General features: G+C 35.0%; 1 protein-coding gene across 1 annotated transcript in view; it reads left to right on the forward strand.

Annotated features, from left to right (window-relative positions):
• aplp1 (amyloid beta (A4) precursor-like protein 1) overlaps positions 1 to 19,153 on the forward strand; it is a 76,664-nt gene extending 57,511 nt beyond the window's left edge. The window contains 15 exon segments of the mRNA XM_048161889.1: positions 1,854 to 1,966; positions 2,288 to 2,425; positions 2,427 to 2,485; positions 4,710 to 5,035; positions 5,305 to 5,432; positions 5,520 to 5,594; positions 6,829 to 6,987; positions 7,239 to 7,367; positions 9,644 to 9,743; positions 9,828 to 9,995; positions 10,130 to 10,153; positions 10,264 to 10,331; positions 11,247 to 11,312; positions 14,272 to 14,415; positions 16,198 to 19,153. Coding sequence (XP_048017846.1) covers positions 1,854 to 1,966; positions 2,288 to 2,425; positions 2,427 to 2,485; positions 4,710 to 5,035; positions 5,305 to 5,432; positions 5,520 to 5,594; positions 6,829 to 6,987; positions 7,239 to 7,367; positions 9,644 to 9,743; positions 9,828 to 9,995; positions 10,130 to 10,153; positions 10,264 to 10,331; positions 11,247 to 11,312; positions 14,272 to 14,415; positions 16,198 to 16,296 — 1,796 coding nt within the window. The 3' untranslated portion in view covers positions 16,297 to 19,153.
• The last annotated feature ends 835 nt before the right edge of the window (positions 19,154 to 19,988 follow it).

A 19,988-nucleotide genomic window follows, 5' to 3' on the forward strand; every position in this document is an offset into this window, starting at 1 on the left:
CCAAATTAAACATCCACCAGCATTATTTGACTGACAGACGGCAGCGGTTGGAGTTAAAAATCATCATTTGTGTTCTACTGAAGAAACAAAGACACCTACATCTTGGATGCTCTGGGGGTAAGCAGATAAACATCAAATTTTCATTTTTGGGTGAACTATCCCTTTAAGGTGTTTTTGATTTTGGATACATGTAAACCTGTTGTAGAAGACCTCCAAAACAAAATTAGGAACCATGAAAATACCATTAGAATAATAGGGGTACCTACATGATGTTTCTGAGATTTCTTAACTATAATATGACAGCATCGTTTTGTAGTACATTGCAATGCATCTGCAATGCTGTACAAATATGTTATATCACAACCAAAAATAAATAAATAAATCATAAATCTGTTGGCTCAGTACTAATGTTGATGAATATGTAATGCTTGTGCAGCGGTTTGGCTCTGAGGAGCTTTTGTCCTTGGTTTCTGCTCACATACTGCACATATTTTAAGTTCCTACTTCTTATATTTGCCTCATCAGCTCACGTGGGCATTTTTAAAAATGCTAACTCCACTTTTTTTTTTTTTTTTTTTTTTTTTTTTTTTTTATCTCCAGTATTGTCTGGCTAATTTCTCATTCGGTTATCTTGGAATTTATTTATAAATTCCAGTCATTATCATAAAAGGGGGGTGTTTTTGAAAGATTCATTTATTTGATCAAAAATACAGTAAAAACAAGCATATTGTGAAATATTGTTACAATTTTAAATATTTTTTAAATTTTTAAATATTTTGGATTTTAAAATATTTTAAAATGTAATTTATTTGTTTGATCAATGTTGAAAACTACAGAAGAGGATTAGGGCCAAGCAATAATAAAAAAATAAAACCATCTCGAGATTAAAGTTGTTAAATTTCGAGAAAAAAGTCAAGATAAAGTGTTGAGAATAAACTCATTAAATTATGAGAAAAAACTTGTTAAATTTTGAGAAAAAAGTCGAGATAAAATGTTGAGAATAAACTTGTTAAATTACGAGAAAAAAACTTGTTAAATTTCGAGAAAAAAGTCGAGATAAAATGTTGAGAATAAAGTCATTAAATTACGAGAAAAAACTCATTAAATTTTGAAAAAAAAGTCGAGATAAAATGTTGAGAATAAAGTCATTAAATTACGAGAAAAAACTCATAAAATTTTGAAAAAAAAGTCGAGATAAAATGTTGAGAATAAACTTGTTAAATTACGAGAAAAAACTCGTTAAATTTCGAGAAAAAAGTCGAGATAAAATGTTGAGAATAAACTTGTTAAATTACGAGAAAAAAACTTGTTAAATTTTGAGAAAAAAGTCGAGATAAAATGTTGAGAACAATGTCATTAAATTCCAAGAAAAAAGTTGTTAAATTACGAGAACAAATTCGTTAAATTATGAGAAAAATGTTGTTAAATTTCGAGAAAAAAGTTGAGATAAAATGTTGAGAATAAACTCGTTAAATTATGACTTTATTCTCAACATTTTATCTATTTTTTTCTCGAAATTTAACAACTTTAATCTCGAGATGGTTTTAATTTTTTATTATTGCTTGGCCCTAATCCTCTTCCATAGAAAACTGCTTTTGTGGATTTTTGTATTTTTTGAAGACTGTTTCTTTGATGAATAGAAAGTTAAAAAACAGCATTTATTTGAAATGTAAATCTTTTGCAACATTAAGTCTTTTACTGTCACTTCTGATCAATTTAATGTGTTCTTGCTAAATAAAATAAAATTACTGACCTCAAACTTTTGAATGCTAGCGTAGCTTCATGCTTTATTAATAATGTTTTTTTTTAATGACTGTGATTTTATTATGTTTTACTCTTTTTCTGTCTCTCAGTGGGTGAGTATGTCAGCGAGGCACTCTTGGTCCCAGATCGCTGCCGTTTCTTGCACCAGGAGCAGATGGATTCCTGTGAGAGCTACGTGTACTGGCACAACATCGCCAAAGAGGTAAATAATAAAAGCTCAGAAAATTACAACCTGAAAAAGTATTGGAAGAACTGGAATTCAACTTTAATAGCTTCACATCTTTAACGGTTAGTGTGATGCCTCTGAAATTGCAGTCGCCCGCTGTGATCTATGATCTTCTTTTTCTCATTTCCTCTCTGCATTATCACCGGTATCTCTTGGTACTCCAGGTTTTCCCATTTGAAATTTATAGGTCATTTCACCCTGACATGTACGAGCAATTACAAAAAAGATAACAAAAAGAAATAATGTGCTGATTTTAAAGCACTGCTGCAGTCATTCTTCTTTTGCCCTGCCCATTAGGCCTGCACAGCTGACAGTCTGGAGCTGCATAGTTATGGGATGTTGTTGCCGTGCGGTGACCGTTTCCGTGGGGTGGAGTACGTCTGTTGCCCCGGCAGGGCAGGATCGAGCGGACGGGGTGAGACGGAGACTGCAGACAGTGTACGAAGGAGAAACAACACCCCTCGTCTCCATGGCTGGAGAAAAAGTTGCCACCAGGTAAAGAAGTGTTTGTGGTCTGTTAATCATTACTCATATCAACACATTCATTTGGTTCTTCATTTTAATTTTATAGAGCTTTATATAGGAACACCATAACTGACTGTTAATCCATACTTTAATAATTAGCATCATATAGGGCAATGTTTTGGGAGTGACAACAGCATTTAAATGCGGGATTGAATGCAGGATTGAACTAGTGATGGAAATTGTAAAGAATTTAATGATTAGGATTGCAATTCCTCTTCATGATTCCTGTTCCATAACGGCTCATTAATGATTATTTTAAGGAATAAATAGAAAAAAAAATCTAATTACCAAATTATGAGAATTCAATAATAAATACATCTAGTTCTTGAAAAACATAACTAACTCAACTAATTTAAAGTCCCCCTGTAGTCAATACAATCCCTTAAAACTAATTTTGGATCACCAAAATGACATATTTAAATGTTATTATTTTTATACTGTGAGAAAAAAAAAAATTCTTCATGCCTTAATATAACTTGAATGTAATTGTACACCCTTGCTTCATTTATTATACGTGGATCTATGAATATGCTAATTAGCCCGCCTCCACTCGCTCACACCAGCTCAGAGATCCACTCGGTCAACTTTCAACTTACTGAGGTAAACGCAGCACAATGGTATCGCATTTTACAATGTCGGACACATGACCGCCGGCACGCTGACGTGATTGGTTACAAGGTAGTTTGTGACGTCACAAACACCAGTGATTTCAAACCACATTTCTTTAGATCACTGCATTTTTAAACCGAAAATACCCAGCAATGGTGTTGACTTAAGAATTTGCACATGGTTTGTCTTAAAGCATATTAAAAACACCACATAGACATATAAACAACATTAAATACTTAATTTTCACCACAGGGGGACTTTAGGTCTTGCAGTTACTGTAGTACTGTAGTATGTTCAATTCGATTCAGTTCAATTCACATTTATTTGTATAGCGCTTTTCACGATACATATCGTATCGTTTCAAAGCAGCTTTACATAGAATGCATGTCAACATTACAATTTAAAGAATGCAGTTAGCAAATAATGTAATAATTTAGGCAATTAATTTACAATCACTGTTAGCAGTTTAACTGAAGGTAGACGCAATGAGCTCCTGGAAAAATGAATTACATATTAACAGTAATTATTAGGATATACAGAATGTGATGATGTATGTGATTGATTCACTGAAAAGAACCGACTCATTATTATCATTCATTCAGAATTTAGACCACTGATTTTGATTCATAACTCATAAGAGTCATTCATTCAGGAATCAGGCTATACTGGATGGGCTGGATGTTTTTGATTCATTAAAAAGAACAGACTTATTTGAATCATTCATTTGTGAATCAGACTACATTGATTACGCAGTATGTTTTATTCACTAATAATAGTCAGCTCTTAAGAGTCATTTATTTGGGAATCTGAATAGGCTGCTTGCTCTGTATGTTTGACTCACTATAAAGAACTGACTCATATGATGCTTTCGTTTAGGAATCAGACTACACTGTTTGCTCTGTATGTATGTGATTCACTGAAAAGAACCAACTCATTTGAGTAATTTGTTTAGGAATCAAACTACACTGGTTGCAGTGTATGTGTTTGGTTAACAAATAAGAAACATCTCATGAAGACTCATTCATTCAAGAATCAGACTACACTTGTTCTGCTGTATGTTTTTGATTCACTAAAAATAATTGACTCAGGAATCAGACTGCACTGGTTGCACTGTAGGTGTTTGATTCACTAAATAGAAATGACTTTTTTGGGGGGGAATTAGACTACACTGGTTGCTTTGTATGTTTGATTCACTAGAAAGAATCAGCTCAGTAGAGTAATTTGTTCTGCAATCAGATTACACTGGCTGCATTGTATGTTTTTGTTTCTCTAAAAAGATTTGGGCTCATAAGAGTCATTCGATTGAGAATCACACTACACTGGTTGTGCTCTATGTGTTTGATTTAGTCATTTCTTTGAGAATTAGACTACACTGGTTACACTTAGGGCCACTGGTTGCAAGCTCAGTAGAGTCATTTTTCGAGAATCAGACCACACAGGTTGTGCTGTATATTTGATTCACTTAAAAGAATCAGTTCAGAAGAGTCATTTGTTCGGGAATCAGAATACACTGGTTGCATCTTGACTTACAACTGACAAAATGTCAAAAAACCAATTAACTTTAAAATCCCTCTTATTCGATCAGTGTGAAAACAACGCCACCCACTCCCAGTCCCTCCCCGGAGACTGACATTGAGGAAGACGACATGGAGGAGGAAGAGGAAGAGGTAGTGGAGGAAGAAGCAGAGGAGGAAGAGGAGGAGGAGGAAGAGGAAGGGAATGAAGAAGAGGCAACTGAAGTAGAGGAAGCTGAGGAGGAGGAAGCTGCCACAACAGTGAAGGATCAAGAAGAGTATGAGTATCCCATTGACTCTCATTTCCAGGGCCAAGACTACATGGATAACATATACTACGACAAGGACCTCCAGACTGCCAAAGCCTCCACCCAACCTCAAACGCGGATGGACAACCGTGAGTCTTACAACTGACATTTCATGTGTCAGGGGTCATAAATTCTCTTTCGCACACACAGACACTATAAGGTTATACGTCATTGCATTTTTAATGCTTCCTCTTTAATTCCTCTCATATACAGCGATGCTGAAGATTTAAAGTTCTTGTATTGACTCTACTTCAGTCTCACTGCGCTGTAGTGATCCTTCTTATCCTCTTTGATAGATTAATTGATTGAATAATCACTGATTAGTGCTTAATTAACTCTCTTTCTCTCCTGTCGGCAGTGCCCACTCCTCGTCCTACAGATGGCGTGGATGTTTACTTCGAGATGCCGGGTGACGACAGTGAACACGCCAACTTCCTGCGTGCCAAAATGGACCTGGAGGAACGGCGAATGAAACGCATCAATGAGGTGAGGGAGGCAAAATTTCCTTTAGGTAGTCCTTATGTGACCCAGAAGAGAAGGAATGGAATCATGTGACTTTATTTGTGCTGGCAGATCATGAAGGAGTGGGCAGAAGCAGACAACCAGTCAAAGAACCTGCCCAAGTCAGACCGCCAGGCACTGAATGAGGTAAAATAAACACAATAGTTACTGTTCCAGTCATGTAGGCTGCTTTTACTGTACAGTTCAAAAGTTTGGGGTCAGTAAGGTTGTTTTGTTTGAAAGAAATTAATACTTTTAATCAGAAAGGATGCATTGAATTGATCAAAAGTGACAGTAAAGACATAATGGTACTGATTTCAAATAAAGGCTGTTCTTTTGAACTTTCTGTTTATCAAAGAATCATGAAAAACTACACAAGAAACTGCTTTCAGAAACATTAAAAAAACAACCCCAAACTTACGATAGTGTGCATCTGTTAAAGGGGTCATATTCTACTCTTTTGAGACGTATTTTTTTCATGCTTCTTGAACCAAAAACAGCCATAATTCAGTTTCTCGTGACTATTTAATGACTGACTCTTAGATTTAAACAAGCTCTTTGTCCTACTGTTCCTTTATTGGATTGGATTGGATTGAATGACCTCAGCGCATTGGCATAGTTCACAATGTCGTTCATTAGGGTGGGTCATGTGGAGCCTTGCATATGACATGCGGACAAAAATATATGTATTGTGGCCACGAATTAAGAATTCGTTCTCCGGTTTAGTTAGTTGGGGCAACGTTGTACTAATTCGTTCCCTCATTTTGATTTAACTAAAACAAAGGTGCAAATTATTACAAAGTGGCCATGATTTAGTAAAACCAGGGAACAAATTATTATATTGTGCGCATGATATACTTAAAATGAAGGAACAAATTAGTAAAATGTGCTGATGTGGGAACAAATTCTTAATTTGTGGCCAATATGCATATTTTTTCATGTTCAGGGCTCCGTAGGGTCACAATCCAATCAGTACGGAAGGACAAAATAAAGTCCCAACCTACATTTTTCTTCTCTGCATTTCCAGATTTCTGAAGTAAAATGGGTTGCAAATGATGTTTCATGAGAACATAGCATGCGTTATCATTAAATAATGATTGTGATCTTGATTTTTATCCTCCACATCCTGAAGAAAACTCTTTTTTCAAAAGAGTGTGTTGTGTTTCAGAAGCGAACACCATTTTCATATAGAAATGCCACTTTTAACACTCCAATCCATTCGTGTTGGATAAAAATCCTGTCTTTACGTACATTGTTTTTTTTCTTGTTGAGCATCCTGTTCTCTCACAATATATAAAAAATGTGTTGTGAATGCTGCTTCATGTGTTTACTGTGTCTATTCTCAAAGCGTTCTCCATCTCTCTTCCTTTCTCTTTCCCAGCATTTCCAGTCTGTTTTACAGACCCTTGAGGAGCAGGTGGCCAGCGAGAGGCAGAGGCTGGTGGAGACACACCTGGCCCGTGTGGTTGCCACCCTGAATAACAACCGCAGACTGGCTCTGGAGAGCTACCTGAGCGCTGTGCAGAGCGACCCTCCACAGGTCCGTCCCTTTAACTGAGAACTGCTACGAGAGCATTAGCACAATACAATATTTGCAGAAGAAAAAAAAATGTAGTTCAATAATATTAGCAAAGGGAAATGTAATATAGAACAATATTGTCACAGAAGTATTAAGAACAAGAAATAAAGGGTAAAGCAAGACATTTGTGTGATTATTTTTCTTTCTTATGTTAGATCGAATCAGAATCCCATTATTTTCTCTCTTCTTCTCCCTCACACACAAACACACAGCCGGACCGTGTGCTTCAGGCTCTGAAGCGTTATATGGCCGCAGAGCAGAAGGACCGACGACACACTCTACGTCATTACCAGCACATCGAGTCTGCCGACCCCCAAAAGGCTGAGCAGATGAAATTCCAGGTTTGAGACACTATCTCTGTCTGTTCTTGTCTTTATTTATCACTGCATCCTAACCAGACTTGTTTCCTAGACAATTATTTTTTCTGTCCTGACAAAATCACAGTGTATTACGTGAGGCAGGATTTTGAACCAATGAGATTTCAGTGTGGCCGGAGCCACCTAGCACATCATGACAGGAATAGACCATTATGGTGTTTGTAAAAAGCAGTTTATATCTCACAATTGTGAGAAAGAAGAAAAATGACTTTTCTCCGAAATGTGACTTTATATCCTGCAATTCTGACTTTTTTTTTTCCAGAATTGTGAGATATAAAATCACAACTGTGAGAAAAGTCATTTTTCTTCAGATTTTTCTTCTTTCTCACAATTGTGAGAGAAAAAATGTTTTAGGTTTAAAGGGTTAAGTCCTCTTAAAATGAAAATTCTGTTGTTAATTACTCACCCTCCTGTCGTTCCAAACCTGTCATCTTCGGAACACAAATTAAGATATTTTTGATAAAATCTGAGAGATTTCTGTCCCTCCATAGATTGCCTTTGCAACTTGATCTTTGATGCTATAAAAAGTTCATAAAGAGATCGGAAAACTAATCTCGATCGCTTTATACAGTATGATTAACAGATGTACTCACATATAAACATTGATCAGAGAACATAAACAGATACTCAGCCGAACTTGAATGACACATGAGAATGAACCTCATTGGTTACACCGCATGTTTGAGTTTCTGGAGGAGGTTTGTTCTCGTGCGTCATTCAAGTGCGGTTGAGCATCTGTTTATGTTCTCTGATCAATTAACTTTTTGAAGCATCAAAGATCAAGTTGCAAAGGCAGTCAATGGAGGGACAGAAATCTCTCAGATTTCATCAATAAATATCTGAATTTGTGTTCTGAAGATGAACGAAGGTCTTACGGGTTTGGAACGACATGAGGGTGAATAATTAATGACAGAATTTTCATTTTTGGGTGAAATAACCCTTTAAATGTTATCTATGTTAAATGTTATAGGTTTAAATAGTTCATGCTGTAACTGTAGGGCTAATACATTATGCCTTCTATGAACTAAATATGTGAATATTATGTAGATCTATTGTTTACATCAAATTCATGCCTTGATAGTATGGGTAATCATTGCAGGTTTCATCAGTCTGCGTTTAGCTTTAAATGGTGTCTTCGAAGATGGTTATTCTATAAAAATGAAGACCATCATTTTTTGCATTCCGATTCTGACACAACAAAACATGGTTACACTTTATTTTATAAGTATTGAGTAGTATTAATTAACTACATGTGCTTATTATAGAGTTACAGTTATGGTTAGGGTTTGGTTTAGCGTTAGTTACCTGTAATTATGCACAATTTACTGTTATTACATAGTAAGTACATGCAGTAACGTGTAATAAGTCACCTTAAAGGTGCCATAAAACGTTCTTTCACAAGATGTAATATAAGTCTAAGGTGTCCCCTGAATGTGTCTGTGAAGTTTCAGCTCAAAATACCCCATTGATTTTTTTAATTAATTTTTTTAACTGCCTATTTTGGGGCATCATTAACTATGCACCGATTCAGAGCGCGGCCCCTTTAAATCTCTCGCTCCCTGTACATTAACAGTACATTAGCAACATGCTAACAAAAATTTAGAAAGACAATTTACAAATATCACTAAAAATATCATGGATCATGTCAGTTATTATCGCTCCATCTGCCATTTTTCGCTGTTGTTCTTGCTTGCTTACCTAGTCTGTTGATTCAGCTGTGCACAGATCCAGATGTTAATACTGGCTGCCCTTGTCTAATGCCTTGAATATGGGCTGGCATATGCAAATATTGGGGGCATACATATTAATGATCCCGACTGTTACGTAACAGTCAGTGTTATGTTGAGATTCGCCTGTTTTCCGGAAGTCTTTTAAACAAATGAGATTTACATAAGAAGGAGGAAGCAATGGAGTTTGAAACTCAATGTATGTCTTTTCCATGTACTGAACTCTTGTTATTCAACTATGCCAAGATAAATTCAATTTTTGATTCGAGGGCACCTTTAAAATAAAATGCTACCCAATTTTTTTTTTTCTTTATTCCATTGATCTCGCCCATTTTCCACCTCTTGCTACACTGTTTTTCAGCCACCAGAGTGCGCACCCAAGTGCAATGATGTAACTGTGCTGCCAAATTGTCTATATGTCTTGTTCCTCTTTGTAGACATCTGATTTATTGCTTGATCTTGTCAGATGACACCAAAATGAATGAAAAAGCAATTTCATTTCTGTGTTTGAAGGTGTACACACACCTGCATGTGATCGAAGAGAGGATGAACCAAAGCCTGGCTCTGCTCTATAAGGTCCCCGGCCTAGCTGAGAAACTTCACGACGAAATCCGTAAGAAGTGTTTTTGTGAATCCTTTGTTGCCTCAAAGTCTAATAGTTCTCAAAATGATTCACTCAATCTGTCTGTCTGTGCAGAGGAGTTAGTGAGAACAGAGAGGGGGGACATCAGCGAACTCATGACCACTTCCTTTTCTGAGACGCGCACCACAGAGGAGCTGCTTCCTGCCGAGAGCGCGGAAGAGCGAGACGATGAGGAGGAAGAGGACAGAGCTTTCCAGAACCGCCCCTACCCACCACGCATCGGTACAACATGCACACATACTGTCCACAAAACATGCATTATGAAGACGGGAATGGAGCTTAACACAAAAAGTGATGTAAATGCTAACAATCTGAAAATACTAACCATCCTTTCTCTTTATTTTTGGGCAATGTAGACCCCCAGCCTAACGATAAGAAAGGTAAATCCTAAAGCTCTGATCACACTATCTGTAATTTATTATAATAATTTGGTTTTAGTCATATATTTATAGTGTATATGAAGTAAGGTCTCTCTCCTGTCTGTCCACAGTGTCATCAGTAGATGAGTATGACTACACCACCTCTGAGAGAGGACCAACTTATGAATACGAGGAGAAGGTTAGGACAAAATCTGTTCTAAGAGACACAAAATATCACATTTATATGTATATTGTGTACAGTATTGGTCAGCAAGTGCTTTCTTACTTATGTTTGGAATGTAATTCTACCTTAGTATTTCCTGAATACTGCTCAGTATACACTATATTTTACCTACTACCTACTTGTTCCACATTTAAAACAATGCAATGCTGCATTGTTGTCACATGACCTCACTATGTTACATGTCAGCTAGGACCGCATAATTTAAGGGGGGAAATGTTTTTTCTGATAAAAAAATATGATTGCAATTTAAAAAGCTCTAAGTTTTTTTGTAGGCTACACAGTTTAGCCTAAAATTTGATTTTATATATATATATATATATATATATAAATGTCATTATAATATAATAATACTTATATTATATTATAACTGTAATAATACTATTTCATTGTTAAAATATATATATATATATATATATATATGTCATTATAATATAATAATACTTATATTATAACTGTAATAATACTATTTCATTGTTAATATATATATATATATATATATATATATATATATATATCACAGTGTTGTTAAATACACATTTTGTCAAATTTAAATATTATATTAAAAGAGAAAATTTGCACACTATGCACTATGTACTAGAGTAAATGTTAGAGTAGTATGTTAGTATGCTATTCTGAACAAGACAGTATGGGATTTCTGCAGTTTTCCAACCTGACCACTGGATGTCACCATCTGAAGTTTGATTGAGTTTGAATGATCAAAAACTTCACAGATGATATTTCTCTAATAACAAATGCTCTCTGACATAGATTTTTAAATTTCTCCTTAATAATGCCAAGCTGAAGTAGAAGTGAAGTAGAAAATGTTTTTTCTATCCCACACGATTAACTCAGTGTTGCTGTGTTCCTCAGATCAACACCTCTGTAGAGCTGAAGCAGGTGGTCTACAAGTCTCCAGGAATCCAGAGAGATGAGCTGGTGAGCATCTAAAGACTTTTATTTTTTAATTCATTTGTTTTGTGAAGTCTAATGTTTAGTTTTCTTCTTTTAACTCCTGGAAAATTACTGTACAAACCTTTTCTCATTCTACTTTTATGTTCAGTAGGCGTAAATGCAAAGGCAATACTTAGACACTTAAAGAATAGAGTAACATTAACACCTTTTTTTATACTGGTTGAAACATTATGAAATGTAAGACACAAATAATGCAAATAATGCTTTTGGATATGAAGACGTGTGTAAATTAATCACTTAATTATTACTAAACTGCAAGTAATGTAAGTCACTGGGAGACCACAGACGGTTGTCATTCACTGTATTGCATTAACAGAAAGACAGTTAAAGGATTAGTTCACTTTCAAATTAAAATTTCCTGATAATTTATTCACCCCTATGTCATCCAAGATGTTCATGTCTTTCTTTCTTCAGTTGAAAAGAAATTAAGGTTTTTGATGAAAACATTCCAGGATATTTCTCCATATAGTGCATTTCAAAGGAGCCCAAACTGTTGAAGGTCAAAATTACAGTTTACAGTGATCACAGACGAGAAATAAGGGTCTTATCTAAAGAAACCATCGCTCATTTTCTACAAAAAAATTAAAAATTATTTTTGGTTTAACCATAAATGCTCATCTTGAACTAGCTCTCTTCTTCTTCTCTATTAGAATTCCAGCAGTGTAGACAAGTGTATTACTGCCCTCCACAGGTCAAACTAAATTGTCATATACACAGTGTTGGGCAGTAACGCGTTACTGTAACGCAGTTACTTTTGACAGTAACTAATACTGTAATGTCATGGCGAGAGCAAGACGAGTTCTCAAAGTCGAAATATGCTCATTATTTCACTTTAGTTGAGCATAAAGACAAAAACCCTTTAGTCAAATGTAAGCTGTGTCTTTCTGGTTCGAAGGTCCTATCTACTGCGATAAACATGTGACATGCTGGATCGAAAATATGTGAAATAAGTTTTTCTAGTCGACTAGTAGTTGTTCATTTAAGCCATTAGTTGACTAATCACATTTATATTAATTTAATTTCTTAAATACTGGAGAGAATAAACTAATGAGTGTTTGTGTAATATAGGCTATGCACTCAAGAGCATGCATAGGCCTAACGCTTGCCATAAAGTAATGATTATGAATATGACAAAAAACAGCAAGGAGACATTTTAATTGTTTATTAATAAAGTAATGTTTTCTGAATCAGTGTCGGCTGCAAAGATGAAGTTGACATTGCTGACTCTCATCATCTCCGCATATACTGGACACGCCTAGAGAGAAAATGCACATTTCATTCGGATTACATAATTAGAGTAGACTCTTTTCGTTTTTAATTATTTCGTTTTAAAGTAGATATTTCAAGCTTTCTATAGATATATTTCTCATGTCTGCGAGGCAAGCAGCCTATACGCTGAGTTTCGGTTCATTTAGCCTATAAGTCGCACTCCAGTTCACGCGCCAGTGATCACGCCTGCGCATCCATGATTATATTGCCTGCTATATTTGCTTCTTATTTATTAAATCCAGGCAATTGGTTGATGAAACATTGATTAAAATTAAGATACAATTTTTACAAAACGAAATTCACTTTAAAGAAAGGCTTTCTACAAAACAAAACTTAATGAAGTGGTCAAAATCATGTCTGACCCACTCCATGTCTCCCGATATATTGCGCATCTTATGATGAATCTTACTCATGGTGTTCAGTTTTCATAATCAAGTAAATGAATTTAAAACATAACATAGGACTATTCAAACATATATGTGAAACTACATTTTCTTTAATGACAGTGCAGAGAAATGTCATAAGCAAGAGCAAGATCATGAGTCATGAGTCGGATCAAGAATTATTTATTCTTAGACTTATATTTAATAATGGGGGCATTCAAGTTATTTGACATATTTTAATTGTTTTAAAGTAACACAATAGTTACTTTCCCTGGTAATTAGTTACTTTTATGTATGTTGTAATGATGTATGATGTAACTCAGTTACTAACTCCGTTACTATTTGTGAGAAGTAACTAGTAACTATAACTAATTACTTTTTTAAAGTAACGTACCCAACACTGCATATACAATATGCTAGTGCAAGTATATAACAATTAGTTCAAACTTTGACCTGTGGAGGGCAGTAATACACTTAGCTGTGTCTACACTGCTGGAATTCTAATAGAGAAGAAGAAGAGAGCTAGTTCAAGTTTTTTTTTTTTTTAGAAAATGAGCGATGGTTTCACTAGATAAGACCCTTATTCCTCGTCTGGGATCGTGTAGAATGTTTTGAAGCTGCAATAAAACTGTAATTTTGACCTTCAACTGTTTGGGCTCCGTTGAAGTCCACTATAAGGAGAAAAATCCTGGAATGTTTTCATCAAAACCTTAATTTCTTTTCGACTGAAGAAAGAAAGACATGAACATCTTGGATGACATGGGGGTCAGTAAATTATCAGGAAATTTTACATTTGAAAGTGAACTAATACTTTAATATAAAGATTTTTAATACAAAGTATTTTTCCAAAATTAAGTTTTAACTACAGTGGCCGAGAGAGCTCAACGCGCTGCAACTGAAGAAAACACATGCAAATAGAAAAAACACCAGCAAATTAAGAAAATATCTTCATCAATTTGACAACACTTAATTTCACAACGCACCCAAATACAGAAACTGTCACTAGACCGTCTCATTCTAGCTACAGTAGCTTGCTATTGCTAGCCTCTACAAAATTGCCTACCCGACCTTTATCTAAATGTTACTACAGTATATGCTTATTAATTTCTGCCAGGCATAAAAGAACAATAGAGCAGTTGATGATTAAGTAGGATGGATTTCCATTTTATACAAATACAGTTTTGCCCCCTCAGGTGCTAATATGTTCCTTGTATACTGTATACAATGCTGCTGAATGTGAAACTCTTTTCCTCATGTTTTTTCTACCACAGCAGCCGGACGTTTTGGAGACATTTAACCGCGGGGCAATGGTGGGGCTGTTGGTGGTTGCCGTGGCCATCGCTATGGTGATGGTCATCAGCTTGTTGCTAGTCCGCCGTAAGCCATATGGAACCATCAGCCATGGCATAGTAGAGGTGAGACTTCAGCTGACAGGGGTCAAACCTTGACGTCACTATGGCTTCAGGCTGAGTTTGTGGTTTTTAATGTGACAGCCTCATGTAAATATATCATGACCCATTTAAAGGGATAGTTCACCCAAAAATGAAAATTATCCTATGATTTACTCACCCTCAAGCCATCCTAGGTGTATATGACTTTCAGACAAACACAATCGGAGGTATATTAAAAAATATTCTTGCTCTTCCAAGCTTTATTATGGTAGTGAATGGCTAGAGGGAGTTAATAAAGGCCTTCTGAAGTGAATCTATGGGTTTTTGTAAGAAAAATATCCATATTTAAAACTTAATAAACTATACTAACTAGCTTCCGGCAAACGGTCGTACGCATCGATTTACGATGAAAGAGTAACCCCTGACCCAGTGCATGATGTATTGATGAAAACGCTGAGGATTTAGTTTATAAAGTTTTAAATATGGATATTTTTCTAACAAAAACCCATTGCTTCGCTTCCAAAGTCCTTTATTAACCCCCTGGAGTCGTATGGATTACTTTTATGATGGATGGATGAACTTTTTTGGGCTTCAAAATCGTGAGCTCCATTTACTACAATTATAATGCTTGGAAGAGCCAGGATATTTTTAAATATAACTCTTTTGTTATAAGATTGTAAGATTGTGTTCGTCTGAAAGAAGATAGTCATGTACACCTAGGATGGCTTGAGGGTGATTGAATCATGGGATAAATTTCATTTTTGGGTGAACTATCCCTTTAAGTAATACAGCTATGGATTTGACTATGGATTTCCACAGAACATGAGGAAGTAACAACCAAACCTCCGAAGCAGCTTCCTGCTGCTCTCTGTTTTGCATATCTAGTCATTTTGCATTCTGATATTTTAATTTGACTGGAAAAAAGGATAACAGTAAAAGTTAAAACATGAAGCAGAATTTAATATTTAATCTGTACTAAAAAGTTAAATATTCTGCTAAATATATTACATATATTATTATATAATAATAATACATATTCTTATAATTAATGTAGGTTTTATGTGAAACTTATAAAAGATGAATACAGGCCTATATGAAGTATACAGTATATGATGTCAGAGACTTTTTTTCCCAGTAATTTTTTCACAATTTAATATTTCAGTAGACAAAAAATAATGATTTGAGTTAGAATTATTTCTGCTATTTCTGCTTCAGAACAGTAAAAAAAAAAAAAGATAATTTTGAAAATAAAATTAAAAATAAAAAAAGTTGCATTTGTGTAATCTACAGCTGCAGTTATAATTACAAAATTGCAATTATGAGAAATAGTATTATTTGTGAGATTTAAAGTCTCAATCATTAGATACTGTATAAAGAGATAAGTGACTTTTCAATTTATTTATTTTTTTGATCAAAAATCAGTTGATGGCAATCAAGTATCAGTTTAGATGGTGGGTCATTATACACACTTGGAAGATAATTATATTTATATTATATGATATTATAATGATGGTATTATGCACATATATTTGACACAATCAAGCATGTATGCAATGGATAATGATGCTGTTTGTGTATTAGTAGAAATACATACAGTTTGCAACATACTGTATATGTTTCTATACATATATATAGTAATTCTGTAACATATAGTAATGTTACATTTTGAAATGTTTTCACATAATAGTAAGCCTGCTGGCCAACTTTAATAAAATCTTTCCGTTCATTAATTTTTCCCATTTAAATTCACTTATGCTCCTTTTTAAGCGATTCTTTCCCTATCTGTCTCCGTCTCTTTCCCAGCAGGTCGACCCCATGCTGACCCCCGAGGAAAGACAGCTCAATAAGATGCAGAATCACGGCTATGAAAACCCCACTTACAAATTCTTCGAGCAAATGAACTGAGGAGGGCTCTGCAGTCTCAAGGCCATGCCCTCCCCTCTCGCCTCCCGTTTTTCGATTGGGGTTTTCACGGCAACCCCCTCTCCCTTGTACTGTATGTATGTCTATATGACCGATGTTCAAAATGTACAACAAACCCGGCACGTAAATAGGGAGTTTGTAGTAAAACGTTTGCATACTACTCTCTCATCAGGGAGAGAGAACACTAATAAGAGAATCCGCAGTCCACCGAGAGCTCCTTTATCCCCCGGTTTTTGCTTTCATTCATGAGGGTGTGGCCGTGCCGAGCATGATCGGCGGTTTTAAAATCTTGGAATAGTGTCACACATTCTTTCCGAATGAATTACGTGTTTCAAAGAAGCTAAACGTGTTCAACATGAATGGTTTGTTTTGTCGTTTCTATTTTCAAAGCAGAGTTTATTTCATGGTGAAACTGTGATATGAATGAAATAATATATTTTTGAGTTCACTACAGAAACCCGGGAGGGAATTCGAGACATTTTGGCCCTCTTAAAGTCATTTTAGGATATAAACTGCTAGACTCATTTTGTTTTAATAAGACTTCAGATATAAAAGGAACAAGGTTTGTATTCACATATAACTAAACCATCAAACATTCTGGTAGATTATTAGTCTCAATCACACCGTAAGAAACTGAATCAGTGTTTTAAATGTACCACGAACGTTCATTGAATAATACTACCCGAAAGCTTAGAATATTTTTCTGGTATTGCTTCTTTAAAAGTCAATTCTAAGTAATCTGAAGTCCATACGCGTAAAGAAAAGCATGCGAAATTTGGTGTATGATGCTATAACGTACTTGTGTTGGTCCTGTTTCTTGCTTTTTGATAAAAATGAAAATATCACAGTGCAACAATGACGTGTACATAACTAAAGACGTAACTCGAATAGACGTTTCTATCATTAATTTGTATCGACGCAACGTGTGGACATAAAGATGATCTTGTGCTGCTCACACAGAGAACGAAACATTTCCTAACATGGCTGAATGAAAACGGACTGTTGAATAAACCAGCACAAGAAAATGACACAGTAACTCCTGACTGAATGTATCTTCGGTAGACATAGGCTCCATTCACCGTTCCCTCCTGACACGCCACAGCGGTTAGAGCGTAGGTTAGTTAGCTTAGCTAATCGCTCCGTTTTCATACAGTAGTTGATTTAACTGTCGAGGGTTTTGTGTTGTGTGACTGAAACTAGTACATCGTCACCTGTGAAAGGTGGTAAACAACTTTGACTGACACCAAAACTGGTTTAAGTTTCTACATGTGTCACTAAGGCCTGAAAATCAAGTTTGTTTGTTTTTAATATTAGAGGGTTATAGAGTTATCTGTCTATTGCATTTCTGTTCTAGTACATGATTGAAATTTTAAATCAAATTTTTGGGTGTCTGTGCCTGTGACACAAATAATGTTAACACAACAATTTACTGTTAGCCTGTTGTAGAAAGGACATGTCTTGCTCTAAATCGTTTTATTAGTAGAACAAACACATTTTTGAGAAGAATACGGAATCATCATGTGTTTATTACGTGACATATCAACAGAAGTGAAACCAAAATGTGGGCCCAGTATGTTTATGTTTTTCGTTTCTTCAGTCCAAAACTACACGTTTCTATAAACCAAACCAAACTCCGTCCTGTGAAATTGTAGCTCATATTTATTTTAGAGTTATTTTCTGAGTCAAGATGCACCAAACATAATGACATGATCGTTTGTATTTGATTGCATTGCCTTTTTTGTCTTCCTTTGTCACATTTGAACACACCTGAAGCGAAACCAAACCACAAAAATGCTCATTTACCCTCAACTTCCTCACAGCTCTGGAATATTTGATTGAACGGAAGCTGTACTACTTATTTTTAAGGCATTATCAGAAACATAATGGTTCATAAATCTCTCCAGATTAGAATTAACTTAATTCAACACATGGCACCAGATGCTCACGGCACTTAAAAGGGATCGTGGATAGCCTGCTGTCTTGATCGCTCTGAGGTGTATTTATGAATTGTGATCAGCTAACATTGTGGTTTGATGCCCTAATTTAGGACTCTTATATAAGATTTTGTACCAGCATCAGGCAGATTTAGGACAATGATTTTACATTTATATGTGTCTTCTCTTGTTGAGATGACTCCTCCCTCTCTTATCCTGAACCAATAGAAATGTAAACAAAGTTACGGATGTTTTAACTGCTGCATTATTGCCTTTTTCAATGCTGTGTTTTGGATGTAATTATATGTATTTTTATTTAAGTCAATATTAATTGGAGTTTGGGTCATTTGCTATATAGATTTGGACTGTAAACACTGAACGGGTCTGATCAACATCATGCTTGAAAACTAATTAACTGAGAGCACAACTGTATCCAGATTCATTTGTGTCCATTCATCAGTACTTCAAAATCTTTCCTTGTCTTGCTGAATTCATTACTGAAGAATCAATACAGTGAAGGTTAAGATGGAAACGCATATAGTCTAGATCTAATGTGTTGAACATCCTATACACCCCAGTTTTATCTTTCAAATTACTAGCATGTATTGAAGATGCAGCTTAATAATGTAAAATAATTGGTTACTATAAGATGGAATTTGGCGAATTGGTGCTTTAAGGAACTTCACAGAATTCGTCATTTAAGCTACTGAAACCAATGCAATGAAATAAGCTGATCTGGAATCATTCTGAATTTCACCAAAGACATGTTCTGGATATGATTGGAAGGCCAAATAATGTGTTGTATTTTTAATTGACATGTATTGTAAGAGCAAGCAACCTGTGAACTGATCTGGCTTGTTGTACTTGCATTAAAATGACAATAAAATTAAAAATGACCCACATAATTTGACTGTGGATTTTGACTTTTGGAATAGTAGGAGTTATTGTGAACAGCATCATCCTGTCAGCACGCTTATTAACAAACGAAATGAAACTTCAATAATGTCAGTCATTTTGTTGTAATCTAGCTTATGTTCACCATAAAAACTAAAAGGTCAGGCTTGTTTCTAGGGTTGTTTCTAAAACATGTTGCTACTTGCTATACTGTAGCTAGTAAAGCGACAACAATGTAAAGGGTACAATGTAAACATTGGTTCATGAGCAACATTGGCTGAGAGCTGTTTTTTCCATGAGTGGGTCGCACTAAAATCTCTTGATAAAACCAGAGAAACAGGAAGTACAGGCTTTGCTTATCTATAAAGGATTCTCATTTCCACATTGAGATTTCATTGATAAAGATTACCTAAACATCAAGTAGTTTAGTAGTTCTCTGACCATGTGCATATATATAAAATAGTTTAATCATGTTGTTCCCATATTATATATATATATATATATATATATATATATATATATATATATATATATATATGGAACAACATGATTATATATAAAATAGTTTAATCATGTTGTTCCCAAGTTAATTTTATTAAAGTATTTTTTAAACATACTTTATGTAGTAAGTATACTATCTATGTACTAGTAGTATACTTGTAAGTGTACTATTTCAGTACTGCTTGGGAATAAATTGGCCCACTTTTAGTATATAAAAGTATACTTTAAGTGTAACAGTAGTAAACTTTGATTACAAAACTAGTTTACAACTAAGTTTTTCTGCAACTGTACTAAACCTTATACTGATAGTTTAATAGTTAAAGGATTAGTTCACTTTCAAATTAA

The sequence above is a fragment of the Megalobrama amblycephala genome, linkage group LG16 (genome assembly GCF_018812025.1).
Source record: "Megalobrama amblycephala isolate DHTTF-2021 linkage group LG16, ASM1881202v1, whole genome shotgun sequence".
Lineage (NCBI taxonomy): Eukaryota > Metazoa > Chordata > Actinopteri > Cypriniformes > Xenocyprididae > Megalobrama > Megalobrama amblycephala.